At 40.9% G+C, this 19,587-nt stretch overlaps 1 protein-coding gene across 8 annotated transcripts in view; it reads left to right on the top strand.

Annotated features, from left to right (window-relative positions):
- Positions 1–16,304, top strand: part of frmd4ba (FERM domain containing 4Ba) — a 57,033-nt gene extending 40,729 nt beyond the window's left edge. For 4 of the 8 annotated variants that reach the window (XM_061833874.1, XM_061833873.1, XM_061833875.1 and 1 more), the window contains 12 exons: positions 6,376–6,452; positions 6,912–7,053; positions 8,254–8,395; positions 8,474–8,607; positions 8,854–8,970; positions 10,106–10,334; positions 10,479–10,535; positions 10,630–10,765; positions 11,235–11,399; positions 12,025–12,785; positions 12,866–12,992; positions 13,798–15,285. In XM_061833874.1, the coding sequence (XP_061689858.1) occupies positions 6,376–6,452; positions 6,912–7,053; positions 8,254–8,395; positions 8,474–8,607; positions 8,854–8,970; positions 10,106–10,334; positions 10,479–10,535; positions 10,630–10,765; positions 11,235–11,399; positions 12,025–12,785; positions 12,866–12,992; positions 13,798–14,101 (2,391 nt within the window). In that variant the 3' untranslated portion in view covers positions 14,102–15,285. The other 4 variants (XM_061833880.1, XM_061833877.1, XM_061833879.1 and 1 more) reach the window with 4 other exon arrangements.
- The last annotated feature ends 3,283 nt before the right edge of the window (positions 16,305–19,587 follow it).

Below are 19,587 nucleotides of genomic sequence, written 5' to 3' on the forward strand. Positions count from 1 at the left end.
CCTTTACTAATTGTATTTTGTTAGCCCTGACATGGTTAATGATCCATCCAATGTGTAAATAAGGATCATTAAGATCCTCGTTCCCATGCCAGTCAAAAGAGAGCAGAACGTAGGTGGGAAAGACATTAACAGGTTTGTGCTTGTGTCAAGGTTAAGGTAAATGAGGAAAAAGAAAAAAAATACAAAAACTTGGTGAACCGTATCTGAGCACTAAACAGTTCAAATGAAAAAAATGACATTGTGGGTTTTCTAATGTGTACGACGAGTGTTGATCAAATATGTATTGTGCAATTAATATGACTTGTTATAGTATCAAACTATTGTGAAATAGGTTGGGGGGACGGTTGCGGATCATTATTCAGCCGTGACCATCTCACCTCACCCCCACTAGTCTAGCAGTCAAATAGAAACTGAAAAGAACCATTTACTTGTCATTTTGTCAATATATGGTTACCGTATTTTCAAAACATCACTCAATGTGTCATGTTCAATGTGCCTGGTTGTCAGTAAACTAGTGCAAGTATGTGACACAATTTACAGGGGGTGGAGCAGACAAGATTTTTATAATAGAGTTTAGGGGTGGGCCTTGTTTTTGGTTACTCGTAATACAAGTACACATGCTTGGAATGTGAACGCTGATCCTAACTGAAACCATTAGTCAAGCTCTGCAAAGAATTATCCTGAGTGAGACCACAGTAGGGCTGCACGATATTGTTTGAGTATCATATCGCAGTAGGCTGGTGTACTGTAATGTACAGTGAATCAACTGTGATATTAAGAATTGATCAGCAGTGGCACACATTTTCCAGTAAATCATAAAATTTCAAACAAGACAAAGAGCAGCCCACGGCCTTTTATACTTATGTTTTCTCCTTGAATGACAACTATGAATGAGAACATGGGAAACATTGTACACCTGCTGCATTTCAGATTTCAGAAGGAAACTGGGCAGGTACACCACAGCTGAGTGAGTGTGTGAGGTGCATTAAGGACACTTTGTAAATGGGAGTGAGTGCTTTCTTTTGTTCCTTTTATTTTGGTTTAAATACGGTACATAATTGTAAAAATTGATTACCATAATTTCCCAAATAATGCACAGATTTTTCCAATAATATTTTCAAAATGTTAATAGGTCGCATTATATTTAGGTATTAATAAAAAATACAATCACATTGTATAGTCATATACAGGTACATAGAGTGGTGAAAAATGTATACATATACATTTCGATATGATATTCAATGTCTTATGTTATACTTTTATGTATATTATGTTAATGTGCACCAACCTGAGGTCTCAGACCTCCTCGGGGAGCTTGCATTTTACGTTCGTTAGCGTAGCATGTTTGTTGCAACTGCCTCAAAGGTCAGAAAGGACTATGAGTTTATTTTAACTTAAACTAAGGCAAAAAAGGTCAAGTACAATGGCTAGTTTGTGGCTGCTTTTAAAAGAAATGTGTCATCACTCATGCCGATGATGCCGCAAACCCAGAAGTTGCGCGGCAGTCTGAAACAACGATAGGTCAATGACTTCAGGTGGGTATCAAAACAATGTGAGTTCAAACTCCGTCGTATGAGCGTCATGGGCACATAAAAAAAAAAAAAAAAACAGGAGAGCACACACAATTGAAATGTTCGCTTTTTTTTGAAAGTGCCAATTCTCACATTCTGCTCTCCAAAAAAGCTAATTCACTAGAGGGGCTGTGGTCGATTTTTGCACCGAGTGTCACCATCAACACTTCCGCTTTTCGATAGCAACCCACAAAATGCCAGACAAAATGTTGTCATCTCTTATAGATTGTGGATCAAAGTGTCTTGAGCACAAGCGGGTACGCCTGTCAACATTGAACACGTCAACATAGCCAGTGGAATCTTTCCCACCCCTTCGCACAAGGCGCTTCCATCGAGTTACGTCTCTGGGATGTTTAGGCCACTTGAGCCAACGCACAGCTGACATCCATGGATATCTTTTGACACTCTTACGACTATCAGATGTGCATTGAGCTGCAGCACACCTGAAGCCCATGGTAAAGAAGGTAAAATATGATTTTACACTGTAAAAACGTGCCTAAGACCGGTGAACAGAAACATGTGCAGACAAAACCGGAAGTATATATGGTGACAATTACCCATGATGCAACGCGAAATTCAATCGCAGTGCCTCTATCGAAAGAGCTTTCTCGGGAGAGCAGAACGTGAGAATTACGCTCGTTTCTACGTAGTTTGAGCTCACATAGTTGATAGGCACCTGATGCCACAGTGAAAGCTACTACAGATTGGAGCCAAATGGAGGGTGAGAGGCCGCGCTGCGCAACCCAAACTCTTTGGGATTAGAGAAATGTTTCCTCACAAACCCCATGGATAGCGTGAATATGAAATGCTACGGTGGGAGCAAGATAGGATGTTCATGATGCAATGCAAGAGGCACTGGAACTGTACCAAGTCATCAATGATGAGTTCCACAGCAATGCACCAAAGGTAAGTTACTATGGATCTTTTTACGATTGGAGATGAGACAGATGCTTCTTTTGAAGGCTTGGCCAAGGATGTTTAATATAGTGGATAAACTTCACTATGCACACATATTTAATGCAAAAAAATCTTTGTTAAACAGTGTGAAATAGTTTATATTTTTAAGACTGTAAAATATGTCATCAACAGTTTTAATGAAATGTTGTGCCATCATTGAGCATTTATTTTAGTTTGTTGAGGGATTCTGTTCTGACAATTACAGGGACCAGGACAAGCGTGTCCTGTGGCCTGTCCCCGAGATAATATTACCGCTACATCAGCAACTGCACAATGATTATTATTATTAATGATTGTTGTACGCCCAGTTTTTTGAAAAACAATACAAGTACAAACCTAACAAAATATAAATACAGAGAATTCCAAATATTTTGAGCATATGGGTAGCAGGTGCGCATTGTACATTGGTACAATGACGAAAATAAGTATTTGAACACCCTGCTATATTGTCATGGGAGAAGGTTTTGTGGTCAGGTGAGACCAAAATTGAACTTTTTGGTCATAATTGCACTAACCGTGTTTGGAGGAAGACAAATGATGAGTTCTATCCCAAGAACACCATCACAACTGTGAAGCACGGGGGCGGTAGCATCATGCTTTGGGGGTGTTTTTCTTCACATGGGACAGGTTTATGTTTAAGGAGAGGATGACTGTGGCCATGTATTGTGAGATTTTGGGGAACAACCTCTTTCCCTCAGTCAGAGCATTGAAGATGGGTCGTGGCTGGGTTTTTCAACATGACAATGACCCGAAGCACAGAGCCAGGAAAACCAAGGAGTGGCTCCGTAAAAAGCATATCAAGGTTCTGGCGTGGCCTATCCAGTCTCCAGACCTAAACCCAATAGAAAATCTTTGGAGGGATCTTAAACTCTCTATTTCTCAGCGACAGCCCAGAAACCTGTCTGATGTAGAAAAGATCTGTGTGTCGGAGTGGGCCAAAATCCCTCCTGCAGTGTGTGCAAACCTGGTCAAACACATTTGACCTCTGTAATTGCAAACATAGGCTAATGTACCAAATATTAACATTGGTTTTCTCAGGTGTTGAAATACTTATTTGCAGCTGTATCACACAAATAAATTGTTAAAAAAATCATGGATTGTGATTTCTGGATTTTTATTTTACATTATCTTCTCTCAGCGGACATGCACCCACGATGAAAATTTCAGACCCATCCATGATTTCCAAGTGGGAGAACTTGCAATTTAGCAGAGTGTTCAAATACTTATTTTCTTCACTGTATGCAGTATATACACTGTGTGTATTAATGCCCAGACTTGCCCCCGAAACCTCAATTGCTATTCATATTTACAGTGACAAATAAGTGAATACCAATTGAATTGTTATTCCAAAATAATGAGTGAAAAATAAAAAGTCCAATTTGATAGAGATGTTTAGGTTTAGGTAGTAATACTTAAATGATGATCCTTCACCCTACCTTAGCCATAGGTACAAACCCGGCAGGCTTGTTTTACACTCATCATCAAACCCATACAGTAAATCCTAAAAGACAGGATGGACCAAAAATATACTGTATACAGGTGTAAGGTGTTTCAGAGATGTCCTAAGACTCATGTCAGAAAAGGTACATTAAAATCCAAATTACAAATGACAAGGTTTTCCCTTTGAAATCATCCCCTGCAGTCAAAAGCACTTTCCCAACCTTCTCTTCCATCCCTTCACGCACTCCTTGGAAGATTTTTCTTGGGATCCTCCATCATTCTGTCATAAAAGAGGTTAGGTTTAGGTATTTGATGTCATCCATGTGTTATAAATGGGTCCCCTTAAAGGTCAAGTGTCATCCCTATAAACATTCTAAAATAGATATTGGAATGAAAAATACATATAACATTATTCACTTCATTGTCTATGTCATTGTCCAGTGGCGCCGCGTCCGCCGATCACGGCTACTGCCGGGGTGGCACATCGACACATTTACCACCCCTAACTTATGGATTACGTCCCCCTCCAACTATTATTTTGTTTTGTAGCTGTCTACACACCTACCTGTCGTTTGGAACCCATGAAGCTCTCACCCTTTGCACCTGTACAATCCAATTTTCACGACGAACCGGGTCTTTTGGAAAAGTATGAAGAGTGAATCCATCCTCTTGAGTGTTCGAAAAAAAGCCATATACGTCAAAATCACGTTTTGCGGGGAAAAAAACGATCGGTCCATACTATCTGCCATTTTTTCATAACATTAAAAAATCATGGATTTCATGACAGTGGACATTTAATAATACTTTTGAGCTTTGGAAGTAGGAAAAAATCACAGCCAGGTCAGGTGAGTAGGGAAACAGTGATGTGCTTCACTCCTCAGCCAGGAATTTGTCAGCTGCTAAGGGGACAGTGAGCAGGCGTGTTGTAATGGTGAAGAAGCCATGATTTGTCTTGGCACATCTCCCGCCTCTTCTTCTCCTCTTACACACTGAACCAAGCAAACGGTGCAGGATCTCTTTGTGGATGTGCTGCTTGATCGTTTGCCCCTGCTGTGATCAACATGACTTTGAACTTGTCTGCTGCCATGTCTTCGCCTTTGGTGATGTTGGATTTTTGAACTTGTCTGCTGCCATGTCTTCGCCTTTGGTGATGTTGGATTTTCCACTGCGGTTGGTATCAGACATGAACACGAAGATCCATGACTCATCAATGATGATGACTCCACCTTAGTAAGTCTGATCTAATTAGTCTTATCCCTGATCAATTTTTGATAACCTCACCCAAGAGGATAAGTATATAAAAAAAAGCATGTGGGAAAATGTTGAATGGCTGCAGCGTGCATGTACATTTTTATATTTGTGAGTAATAGCAATTGTCTATTGAGGAGACTTTCTTGTCTATTTACGTGTGTATCTGTGTATACAACCCGTTAGTCTGGTCTAACTAAAAAGTAAGCTGTGGAGGAGGGAAAGGAAGCAAGAGTGGTGCTAACTCAAAGCTGAGGGTGAGGTGTCTGTGATGTCAGAGGACGGGGGCGGTGAAATGGGTTTGGCTCAGATGAAACTCTTGCAACACCTATCTGGTTCCCGAAGAACAGACAAGAAAGAGCATTGTTCAGGGAAGCTGAGCTAGCTCAGTAAGGAAGCTCAAAGTCACTAGGATTCAGTACACAGGAATTAAGATGGGATAAGTCAAACTTAACCTTTAAGGTAAGCCTTTATCATGTTCATTTCATAATTTTACTCATGCACTTAACGTTCATGTTCAGCTTTTGAAATGGGTATGAAGAATTAGTCGCTTGAAATTGAAGAGGAGCTGAGACATACTTTCTCATGCAGACTAAACACCTGTGATAGAATATTTATACCTTGGCTTTGTCTTTGTAGTGTGCAACAATGATGTACCTGTAGCGCCTAACTTGAATTCTCCTTGAGAGATCATGAAGATACATTTAAATAAATTTTAAAAATCATTTGCAGCAGCCATGTGGTGATTGCCACAGTGTTTATGCCACCTGAGTGTCCTTCAACTTTCACATATACTATTATTGTATTAGTCCTATAGCTATTAGTAAAACATGTCACTCTTTGTAATTTTTCTTTATTTTGCTTCATTTATCCAAAGTACTGTTTCTTATTAAACAAATCTATGTGTATGTATCAGATAACATTTCCTCTTAAGTACCCTTGCTGTATTGTTAAAGCAGACTGTGCTGAACAAAAATGAGTATGCCCCTTTGGAAAAGCACTTCTTTTAATCCATGTTTCAGTAAACCACATGATGTTAACAATCACCTGTCGTTGAAATGTATTTTTTAAATCTAAATTGTAGCTTTTTTTTCTATTTATTGTTGCCAAATGAGATACATTTGTGACAAATCTTATTGCAAGAAATCTCTTTCTGCAGTTGTTCCAGTGGAAACAGTTGGAGAATTTGTATTTCCGAGAGAAGAAATTTGCTGTGGAAGTAAACGAGCCCCACAGGTTAGTTAACGTCTCTTAAAATACCTTTGATCATTTCTCCGTGTTGTGATGTCTTTATTATTGCTTTAGCACTCGCCATTGTCATGGATGTTTTTTTTCCTGACGCCTTGCACACTGTCAATTATGTCTGTTGACAGCGGTTAATTTAGTGCACCATTTTAGTGGTTGAAACGTGCCTATTAAGTGTTTTTCTGCTGTTAGTGTGGCACTCCTAATTGGTCTTCAAAGTCCTGTGCCCTAACACCAGAACAACTGACTGGTTTAAAAATGTTTTAGTTTCTCCATTACTTATTAAGCAAGCACTTAAATGTTTGAATTAGGATGGATTTTTTAATCTTTGTGTAAGTAACCATGATCAGTCATAACTTTTGCTGACCAACAAAACCAGAATTCACAAATAAGTCGCAAAACTTGTCAGTTTCACATTTGGTATTAAAAATAAAATATTTTTGTCTTCAGCAGTCGAACAGTGAGCAAACGGACCTTTGGACAGAGCGGTCTTGTCATTCACTCCTGGTATGCCAGTCATTCTCTAATTAAAACTATCTGGGTGATGGCCATCAGTCAGCATCAGTTCTACCTGGACAGAAAGCAAAGTAGAGTGAGTATTTGCCTCGTGGTCCCTGCTCCAACTATTTCATCATCCTAACTAACCCTTAATTGATAATCATTGTTATATGTCTGGCAGCATGTTGGCTCAACTGGAAAGCGTTGTGCTCACAGTTCTGAGATCCCGGGTTCAATCCCCGCCCTGCCTGTGTGGAGTTTGCGTTTTCTCCCCGTGCCTGTGTGGGTTTTCTCCGGGCATTCCGGTTTAGTCCCACATTCCAAAAAATATGCTACATTAATTGGACACTCTAAATTGCCCCTCGGTGTGATTGAGAGTGTGGCTGTTTGTTTCTTCATGCTCTGCGGTTGGCTGGCAACCTGTTCAGGGTGTGTACCCCACCTCCTGGTTGTTGACAGCTGGGATAGGCTCCAGCACTCCCCGCGACCCTTGTGAGGATAACCGTCTGGAGCCTAAGAAGATGGATGGATGTCTTAGTCGAACTGTATGCCAATAGCAGGAAACAAGCCGCATAGCGTGTATCTTGTGGTATCAAGTATATATAGTTTTAAAGAAAATGACTCCTATTTTGGATATTTTTATGTCGTTTGCACTAAAGCTTAATGGGAATAGAAAAGGATTTTTAGATCACAGTAGATTTAGGTAGTGAGAAGTGATGATGCGGTCGAGCTATTTACTGTGCTGAGCGACATTTTATTTCTCAGTCCATTGAGTTGGCTAAGTGGTGATTCAGTTGTCTTTTTTTCATTAACACGGTTGTTATGAGTCTACAAAGGAAACATACGTGACATAAAATGTGCAGTGTTGCACCCAGACAAAGATAATGAACATGGCAAACAGGCTTCTCTTGTTTTTAGGTGTCTTCTAAATCCCCCAAAATGCAAAATAGACGATATATTTATGTATTTGTGTCTCGTTGAGCACATTGGCTGGGATAAACACAGAGTGTTTGTGTGCCTTTTGCAGTAGCAATAGATCAGAGCATATTCCTGCAGTCAAACCAAGTTTTACAGCTATTGCGTCTCAAAAGCAGGTGGTGCTTGTGTTCATCCAGGAATAGATAGCCTAACCTAATTGATGAGAGAGCAAGGGATTTACCCAGCATGTAAATAGGAGAGCCCTATCCCAGTACATTATTAAAATGAAATATTCACAGTCCCTACTTAATTTCCTTATTCCTCCTCCATTTGCCGCTGACATCTTATTTACTGTATACCTATTTATTTCATGCAGGCAAATATGACCACAACAAGAAGTTCGGGAGACATTGCCATGGATCTTACAGAGATCAGTGCCCAGCGGATCAGTAAACTTGCCAATGTTGAAAACAAAGATCAACTTATTATGGCAAGCAGTGGAAGCCTCATATCGGCCGGTAAGACAGGGATTCATCTGTACTGGTCTCAGATGCTCATCCACTTTAATTGTAAAATACTGACACGTGTTCTGGCAGGTTCTGCTGACTCTGACATTGCTGAGGAACAGAAGAAAGAGAAGATTACTGAGTTAAAAACAAAAGAAAAAAAACTCCAAGGCATTCTTACACAGAAACTTGAGGAACTGAAGAAGATCTGCATGCGAGAAGCCGTATGTTTTAATTCAGTCTTTTATAATACCTGTAAAACGAGCATACCTAACATCATGTCGATGGGATACAGGTGCACCCAAGGACTGTATGAGTAGCCCACAGACATGTTCTAAAAAAAAAAATACCCCACTGATGATGGAGCAGTGTGATTTCATGGAATGTTGTTGAAGTGATTCTTTGAAAATATAAATACGCAGTGAGATTCATACAAATAGTGTCACATATTGATATTTACCTGTTTCCAGGAACTTACTGGCAGATTACCTAAAGAGTATCCCTTGGTTACTGGCGAAAAGACCCCTCAAGTTCGACGGCGTATTGGCACCGAATTCAAGCTTGATGACCTTTTCCCTTATAACGAGGTTAGAAAAAGACTTTGTACTTTATGCTTGATATTTTGTTTGCCTTGGTGCATCAGCCTACATATAGGCACATAAAACAATCACACTATGATCGTTGTCACAGTATTACATCTACTGTTAGTTCATTGCATCACTGTGGTTTTGCCAAAGTAACAGATACAGACAAATATTCTACCAATACAATTGGGAAGTATACCGGTAATACTCATAAGCATATACCAGTATTCTCCCTGATCTGTGAAAAACAAGTTTATTAAAGTTCTAGCACGACCCAGGAAATGTGCTTGTTGTTTTCTAGAATGCATTCCAATTGTTAACCTTACTGTGTCATGTTTTGACCATGTCAAAATGCATCTTTAGTGTGTTATTTTGTGCATACATAATTGTGTTTGTTTGTTAGAATTTCTGTTTATTGCTGCTTTTGGTGGATATCTGGAACCCTTGGAATGGTTAGTGTGATGTAGCCTATGAATACCACTTGCAGTTGGACTTTTGCAAGTCAAGCTTTAAACGTTGTATGGACGGCATAGCAGGAGCAATGATGGCATTTTGCCAAATAAAGCAGGAAAGAAAAAAATAGCTTGAAAATTCACCAAATAATTCGATTAAGTCAGGAAATTTAGAATTTTTTTTTTTTCATTCCCGTTCCTACCCTGAAACTTTTTTTTGTAGTTGTAGGCATAGTTTATGACTAACTGCATACTTTAGCGGTGGAACTGCGCCAAATTATTATGAATAAGGACGTGGCAATCACACCGAATGGCCACTGTGTGGAATAAGGGCGCTTGGTAATTATCAGCAGGGGGGAGGGGCGACTCATGTTGTTCCCTGCTTGTGTCAGCACACACCCAATTCTGCAATACCACAAATTCCAGACAACAGAGCTTGAAAGATTTTGTTGGATCGCAACAATTCAGTTGTTAATTGTTCACATATTTGAATGTTTTCAAGCACTTACTTTCGAACATAATTAATATATTTAGAAAGTAATACAGGAAAATGATAGTTGAAACTTGCTCTTCATCTGAACATCGCCCTAGAAAATCAACATTCATAAATTATAGTTTACATATATGAGTATTCATGTTTGTTTTGGGGAGATTTCCAATAAATCCTGTTGCACATTTTCCTTCAGGATCCTTATTTGAGGAATCTGGAAAGCAGATTTGCCTTGCAGCAGAAGATTGTGGAAGCAGCCGTCAAGTTAACCAATGAAATAGATCTTTGCAAGACAGTGAAAAAAAAGAGAAAAAATAACTGTCTGGATGCAATGAGGAAACTGGAGGATATTGAGAAGGAGATCAACACCTATAGGATCAGGATAGGAAAGAAACCCACTCAAAGAGCTTCACTGATATTAGCAGGTAGTTTAAATAACCCCCACGGATTGTTCTGGGTTTTTAAACATTAAAGCACTGAACAGATCTTTTGTTCATAAATGATGTCGACATGTTTTGTTTTCAGAATTTCAGAAAAAGAATTTTCTTATATATATATTTTTTTTTTAGATGATGTCAATCCATCAGACCTCAGTTCTTTGTCTGACAGCTTCACACTGGATGAAGGTATGTTTTTCTTTAATCAGTGTACATGTGGAGTTTACATGACTTTTTCTGCAGTGTATACATCAGGTTCAAACAAGCCTCTTTTAACTCCCAGATGATGAACTTGGCTCCCAGAGACAACGGTCGAGTTCAGTCCAGTGCTCTCCAAGACCCCACCATGCAGACACACTGAGCATTCACTGCAGCAAAGAGAGACGAGCTACAGCTCATGACCAACACGCAGACAGCAGGTATAAACTTGGTCCGGTCATCCGTGGTGAACACGATATTCATATTTGCACCTTGATTGCTTTTGTGTGTGGAGCTAGTCCAGACCTGTGAAGCTGCTCCAGATCTGCATTCCTGCCACTTGCTTCCTCCCTCCTCCCAAAACGTTTCCCCCTTATCAGCACAAATACACCAGTTTTAAAAATAGAAAGAAAAGAACATGTCGATGCCTGTGAAGGCGCAAACAACAATCCCCATATGGTAGCAGAGAGAAGAGCACCAAAGTGGCATTGCATCCAAGTTCAACTAACTTCTAGTTGCTGTTTTGCTATCAGATGTGAACTAATGTTATGCACTCATAATGTAAGATGACCTAAATGCTACATTCATGACAACTCTGCAGTGTATTTGTTTTTCTTGGCCTTGACAATTTGAAAAGAGGGAGGTAGTGTATATAGGATCTGATCTTAAATATTGTTATCTGTGTTGCAGGTTAAATTACGATCAAATCCAGGATCCACTCCACTACAGTCACCATGATGCCTTAAACCGGTCTAATAGTCCATACAAAACTGCTTCCAGACAGCCATGTGATGCCCACAGTATGCCTCCCACTCCACTGCTGACCCGCAATGCTTACAGCAGTACCCACCTCAAGTATGTTATTTTTGTCTTAATGTCATCTGCTTACCTGTCTGGTGTAAGACATTGTTGATTGATTTTATTAAAACATATAAACACATACTGACAATAATAATTCATAAGAACAAACTCAAATTTTAAAGAATTGAAAGGAATATCAATTGATATCTTCCTTCAGCAGTTTACATGATCAAGAGTAGGAAGAAGTAAAAAGTATCCTCGTCCTCTGCCTTTTTGTCAATTAATCTTGACTCATGTCATGTTAATACACAGTAGATTATTGTCACTAGGGATGGGTGAGTACCAATACCAACCTTAATTGGAGGAATTGGTTACATGTGAAGGCTGCCAACACCAGCCACCATTACATTTGGCCAAAACATTGTGTAAGTCCCACTAGCCAGTGGTTGGCAGTTTGACACATTGGAAAATCACCATGTGCGTCAGAAAGAAACAAATGTCTCTGTTCACAATTATGTGTCATTGTGTTAGATTAAAATTGATGTATCAAAGTTTGTCGCAGTATCAGTGAGTAGTGAAGTGGCTACTTGTACTGGTATATCAAACACCCTTAAATGTGAATCATGGCTGAATTTTGGTTAATTATGACTTGATTTGATTCCTGCATTTGCCACTTCAGATCGGAGGACTCACCACATCTTTTTCGCCAACGGAGTGGGAGTCTAGAGTCCCAGTCTCAGTTTCTACCAGAGATGCAACCAACTGTGCCCACAATCAACTTTTCCCCGTCACGACGCAGCAACAGCACGGAGGTACTCGACGACGGCTCCTCCTACACCAGCCAATCCAGTGTGGAGTATGCAGTTCCTGGTAACCACAACCACCGGCGTAGAGTGCGTGGCCGCCACAGGAAGGATATTTACGCCAACACCGGCAGCATGCCCAACTTGGCTCAGCCAGAGACCCACTGTTATGCCTACCAGCCCCGTACTCGACCCACCACTACTGCCTATTACATAACAGGATATCCTAACCATACGGAGCCAGAACTTTACTCTAATGGCGTCTATATGTACGACAATGAGATGGAAGGACACTACAGCGTCAAGCCTCCATTCCATTCCACCCACGCAGCTTATCGTCCTCATGATATGCACAGTCGCTATGGCCACGATGAGATAGATGGCATCTCACAGAACCTGTACGCAACACTGCGGCCACCTAAGAACCGCCCAGCTCCCCGGAGTGAAGAACATTTATCAAGGAGCTTTCATAAGGCTGTTGTGGCTGAGCACTTGAGAGGCTGGTATCATCGCAATACTGCTTACAAGCAGGCTGCATACAGCTGTGACTATGACCGAGGCTCCCAGCAGAGTCTTGGCTACCAGACAATTCCTGCACCCTTGAGCCACAACAACAGGAACCTCGCTTACTCATCAGGTTAGACGAGTCTTTAGTCTCTCCCTTGTCGACATGCAGGTAGCACAGTATTAACTTGTAACATTCTTCAATGTTCTCAGCCTCCTCCACTGGGAACTGGCTTGGCCATATTAGTGGTCATGGTACAGTGGATTGTGACACGCCCAGGCAGATGCCACAGACCTACAGCTACACGACAGCTCCCTTCAGCCGCTCCACCAACAGTAGGTAAGAGGCAAAATTTATCTCCTTATTCCGCAAGCCACTCCCTGATCTTCCTTATCATGAGAACTAAAACAAAAAATGAATTCGAGCATGGGATGAATTGTGACATGTGAATGTGACGTTTGGTGTTCTTGTCATATACACATTCAGTAAACTATACTGTGCAAAAATCCTTGTCCAGAGTAGCCCTTTGTATTACACTATTTAAAAATGTAAAATTCATTATTACACTTCATTTTTACAATTGTGGTTCAGATGTGGGGTTGTATAATCAGTGGATATCTTTTCACAGAGCTTAAGAATGCTTCTCCAGTCGCACTTGCTAATCTGCAGTCGAGCACGAAGAATCACGCGCATAAAATTTGTTACGAGTAGAAATACATAGACATTGAAAGACGTCGCTGATTTTGTGTAGTCTTGACCAATGTTCCCTCTAAGCTGCGCCACTGTGCAATTGCGCACTTGTCGCACACTCTCAGAGCACATGAAAACTGATCCAGCAAAGTGAACCACACAGCCTGACGTCTTTTTTTTTTTTTTAACACGGAAGCACACGGTCTCTTAACAATGAGCTGCTGCTCAGCCTACTTTTACTTCCTAGTTTACCTGACACCACCCCCCTCCGTTCTTAAAGGGGTACACTCATAATTACAAACAGAACACACGCCCGCAACTTTATATGTGCCGGTATGACTGGTGGACCACACCCATAACTTTATAGCTGCGGGTATGACTGACCACACCCATACATTATTCAAATGTGAGTGACTTCTCCCCTTATAAGTCCACCTGGCTGGCTTTTTTATAGATATGGCTGTTTTCAGCAATTTACTTCTTCCTGGCACAGCCCTGATGGTCAGGAATGCTGCATCTTTTCTCCCTCAAGCTCTTCCTCTTCAGTTTCCCCCTCCTGCCTCCCCTCCTCTTCCTTGTCCCCCGGCTGCAAACCAAGGCTGGTGATCTCCAGCCCCAAGGAGCATCCGTCCTCCAGAGGGCAGAGGCCCAGTATGGTGTTCTTTGCTAAAGGTAGCATAGTAAGTAAACAGCCATGGCCAGAGTCTATGCATTCTGTCTATCTAGTCCCCATCGTCAGCTTTTTGTCAATGTTTTGAAGTGAACTTTGCAGCTGAGATGTTGACTGATTGCTCAGTGTCATGCGCAATTAGGTAACTGCATGCCTTCGTTAAACAACATCCCCTACTTCCTCCTGTGGGTGGCATATGGTCATCCCGCGGTCACATTCCGCTGCAGTTTTTGTGCAAATGCCCCTGCCTGTGTGCTTCCATTCACTTTTTTGCCCACATGTGCAGATTTCTCCCAGAGTTTCAGTGACAGCGTTGTGAAAGGGGGCCAGGCTTTGTGGGGCGTTTCGAGAAGCATACCCATACTACTGAGCAGAAAATTTTATCCCCTTCTCCACTAATGTCACTCCATAAAGGATGAGAGAAGATAATGTCGGTCTAGCCTAAATTGTAATCTGGATAATAGTGACTTGACTTCTTTTTAAGTGCGACAGATTGGCAGGAGACTCCTTAGCTTACTGATTTTTCATTTTCTCTTTTGCATGTGTTTTAGTGGAGGTAGAGCACTGAAGTGGCAGAGGAAAAATGTGGCCCCTGGGCAATGTTGAATTTCATTGCTATACAGCACAGGTGTTAAACTCAAGACTCGGGCCCAGATCCCGCCCGTCACATGATTTTATGTAGCTTGTGAAGGCAAATCATGTGTATCAACTTCCAATCCGTACCAAAATTTCAAATTTTCCTCTCATAAATGATTGATTAAATGATTGAGATATTGCAAGCACTTATCTATGCCCAAACCTCAACAATAGTTGAAAAACCCATTATCCTTGATTTCTGATTCCAAATCTAGTTCATAAATTTTATGTGTAAATGAGCCGAAAGGTTATCATGGTTTCACAGTCATAATGGCACTCTGAGGAAAACCGTAACTAAAATGTGGCCCGCCACAAAAATGAGTTTGACACCCCTGCTATACAGTATGTGCTTTTATTTGTGCGTTGTGCTGTTTTGGTGAGTGAGATTTTTTTTTTTTTTTTTTTTTTTGAGTTCAGAGTCATCTGAGATATAGTATCCCTATAAGATAGAGTGGTGATAACACAGTCCTGCATTCATCTCAATGGTTAGACCTGAAGTGTCCTGGAGTGTTACTAAATGTGGGAAATGTCTAGAGCCTACTTGAAATAATCTTTAGCTAAGGGGTAATATTTGAAAATGATAATGGGACAAGAAAAGTCCAAAGATGAGAATTGTTGCCCCATTCTGACTTTTTTTTTCCAGATCCCACATAGATCTCAACCAAATGGACATCAGCAACCAAATGCAAACGAGCATGAACCCACAGGATCAGATACACTGGCATGAAGATTCAAAACCAGGAACAATAGTGTAGCTGCCTACCATTCAATAATCTTTACCATGACAAGTTGTCCCTGTGCCTTAAATTGCACTGACTGTACCTATTTTTTTTTTTTTTTTTTTTTTTTTTTTTAGCAAGGAGATCCAAATAATGAAGAAATTTACACACAAATGTCAGACGGGCCTAAATGGTCACAGGTGTTATTTGTCTGGATTGAGAAGTGTTTGTAGGGACGGCACTGCTTTGGACTGCTTTAATAATATCCAATATTGCGCTGAAGAGATTGAAACTTTGCAGAGTTGTCTCTCTGAAGGCCATAGAGAGCCACAATGAACAAGCATTTTTTTCTTCCATTTGCATACATGTGTGAATGTAACCATGAAGGACTACTCAAGGACTGATGTGACATAAACAAAAATGAAGGCGCTCATGAAGAGTAAATCGAACAAGTATGTCTCGTTTGTGGAACACTGCACAGCCCCCAGATAATGTACTTTTATTTCTGAATGCTTTTAACCACCACACTTTCTAGGCTCATTTGTATTTAATATGTGTGATCATGATTTTCAGAAATGTACACTACATACAGTACCTTACTGTAAAATTCAACCAAGTCACATGTTTTTTAATACCAGTATTACTCCCAAGAATCAAACAAAGGTTACTGCCACCATTCTACACAAATATTGGACTTTGAAGAGAAGAAACTAACATGGTTCTTTTACATCCATGCTGGAACTCATGGACTGGTGATCCTGATTTCACTCAAGAGAATGTTATATATTGTTTTTATTGTTAATACACTGGTTGTTTGTAGAGCATCTTATGTATTTGAAAAGCATGTAATATATCGCATTTTTTTTTTTGTTAAGCTGGTTCTTAGGAGTTTGTATCATCTCACTTGTTTGAATAAAAAAATTGATTTTTTTCGAATTCAGTGTTTTGTTCAGAGGCCACATAGCTCCACAAGAACACTAATCCAGTCGAATGTAGAATGAATAGAGGATTAACTTCAAATCCATTAAATTAGCTAATTGAATGTCTGTTCATCCAGTGCAGATAATTAAATGGGCTTGGAAACTACAATTAGGGTTGTCACACGCAAAAGGAGGTGCTTAATAGATTTGCTTTAACCCCTTTGTGTTTGTTTTACCCTGAAGACCTGTGAAGAAGCATTTTTATGCTTTTAAGGAAGATTAGTCTTTTACAAAACTAGTAGTAAAGCTTCAATGATTTTGAGGCTGTCAGAGTAAACCTACTACAATCATAAGCAAAGACATTGCACATGTGAAAAGGTTTGGATTCCCACTGTAGTGGAAAAGCTGTGTTTTGATTGCCGCATTCTTTTTTTACTCTGCTGTTTTGCCAGGCTGGTTTCATGTATTCTTCACCACTAAACCTACCGAACCAGTCTTTAAAACACGCCACACCCACTTTGGGCAATAACCACTTTTTCTGTCCTCCCAGTGAATAACAAGCTAGTGTTTATTGTACCAAGCCCTCCCTGTAGGCAGAAATCTGCTATACACCTACAGATCCTCCCCCATTCTCATTCTAACCTTTCACCTCATTTCACTCCCAAAGTGACACACATTTTCTTTCACGAGAAGTGCAAATTGCTTTACGCAGTTCAGCAGCTTGACTTGCTCCTAATGCCCACAAGTGTTACGCTTCTTGATCGAGCTGAAGGGAGGTCTTGCGCAATCCCGGCTCCTTGGCTTTTTCCAGAGGCTTTGACAGGGATAGTGATTGACTTCCAGCTGTCTCTACTCGGCCTCTACTGATTCGTACCAGCTGCAGACAGACATCAGCGACCTGTTCCAGCTGACATTGTAAATGTATTAGATGTTCTTCCACACATCTAATACAACAAACCCATGTACAAGGTATATTAGCACTGAAATAGAGCACATCAAAGCCAAGGTCTTGATCTCAAGGTTACCGATCAGTGAGAGACCGGTAAAATTGTTGTATAGTATTAAATGCTGCCTTTAAAAAGAAAATGCTGATCAGGTTACCTGTGGCATAGGTACATACAGAAGTACGTTTGTAGTAGTAACCACTGTGTAAGTATGCAACTTCAGCAACAATTAAGTAAATGAGAGGGGCTTGTTCCCAAATAACATAATACAGTACAAACACCAAAATAAATGGGCCTTCATCCATCCAAGTCCAATACCAATTTTGTGAGAGTCCTGACTCAGATAAACTATTGGGGACAATAGATCAACTGGGTCGTGGGCCACTGGCCTTAAAAAGAAAGAGTATGTGGGATGGGGAGGGGGTCTGTAAATTCTTTTGCAAGTAGTGTTCTTACATGCAGACAGTGTTCTGTTTAGACATGCGTGGTCAACATTAATGTTATATGTTGTATTGTCTGAAGGATAGCTGAATCTTTTTAACAGTCAGAAAATCGACAGTGATAGAGGGACTCGGGGCAGATGCAAGCTTGCAAAAAGAGTTCATTGTTATTATCCAAATTGGGGGGAAAAATACTCAACACCCATCCATTTTATACTCAGCATCCTTTTGAGGGTCTGGAGTGTCTGTTGACATTTTGTTTCAAATGGAGAGTTATTTTGTGGAGTACAGTACAGCACTATCTTTCGCTGTTGTATATGAGACACCTGTTGGGTGTGCAGACGTGCTGCGAGGATTGTGAGCAGCTGCAATAAAATGAACAAGAGTCTCCACTGTGCTCTGTGAGACATGATTTTACTTGAGCTTATTGCCAGCAGCGCTTCACTTCTTCAAATTACACAATATGGAGGACAGTGAGGCACTGAGGTAGGGCAACAGTACATCACAACAGGGGTTAAAGCCTTTCAGCTCAACTCATACTGAAGAGTCACCAGGTGGATCCCAAGTCCCACACCCAGATCATTTCAATGATCATCTATCTATTAAAACATCTTCACATTGAGCTAAATTTGAGTTGGTAGACCACACACACCTAAAAGTCACCATGTCTACATCGACACTGGACCCTTAATTGGTTCAGATAATTTTCATAATTTGACTAACTTTTCAACTTCAATGCAGTCCACAATTTAAAGCTACACTGACATGAAATTCATGATTTTTAGTATGTTTTTAATAAAAAAAAAAAAGGCAGCTGGAATGGACCGTTCCATTTCTTCACTCCACAACATGATTTTGACGCATATGGGTTTTTATAACTCCCGCCATGAAAATCCTCTTGAGGGATTTGTTTTGGAGAAGAAGCAGGAAGTGACGTTATCAGCAGGAGCGCACTCAGGCAGCCTCATGCGTTTATACTAGTTTTACCTGCTTGAAGGTAGCTCTTTTTTTCCTTCGTGATAGCCAAAATGCCGGCTCGTTGTATTGCTGGATATTGCTTGAACACTCCAAAAGATGGATTCGCTCTTCATCCTTTTCCAAAAGACCCAGTTCATCACGCAAAATCAAGTGCACAGGTGCAAAGGACGAGTGCTTCATGGGTTCCAAATGGCAGGTAGGTGTCTATAGAGGTACTAAAAAAAAAAATAATAGTTGAGGGGGGCGTAATGCTCTCTGAACGTAACAAAAGATACGCATACGTAAGTCAGGGGTGCTAAATGTGTTGATGTACGTGTCAGTCAAAGCCGCATCTGCCGATCACAGCTTCGCGGCGCCAAGGTGGCTCATTGCGACGCCGACCCAGGCCGCTTTACGGCATTGTCGGCTGAGTGTGCCATACACAGCGACATCGTCAGCAGCATTGTTCATCGCCGCCGCCATTCACAGCGCTGTCCTTCGCCGACGTTGCCGCTGCCGTTGGCGATATAAAACGCTGCCGACGATGGCGCACTCAGCCGCGAGCGATGTTAACGCTGTAAAGCATCCCGGCTCCGCACCGCGATGAGCTACCCCAGCTCGGCGACGTCATGAGCTATCCCGACTGAAGGCGGGATCGGCTCATCGCACCAAGGCCGCGGTGTTGTTGTCGCTCGAGACTGAGTACGCTACATACTGTCATACAGTCGGGGAGTCTGTTGTTAGTCAGATGTGATCCGCATATCATCTAAATGTGGGTCAAAACGAAAGGGTAATATTGCCCCGGTCACTTCACTCAATTGTGAGATTTTCTCTTCTTTGAAAAGAGCTTCCGCATCTGAAGAGATGGATAGATCCGAAATGCTCTGTTGTTCCTCTCCCATAGCAGGTGCCACTACATGTTTTCAATGGTGAATGCAACTTTGCACATGGATGACAC

Source organism: Syngnathoides biaculeatus, chromosome 10 (genome assembly GCF_019802595.1).
Source record: "Syngnathoides biaculeatus isolate LvHL_M chromosome 10, ASM1980259v1, whole genome shotgun sequence".
Classification (NCBI taxonomy): domain Eukaryota; kingdom Metazoa; phylum Chordata; class Actinopteri; order Syngnathiformes; family Syngnathidae; genus Syngnathoides; species Syngnathoides biaculeatus.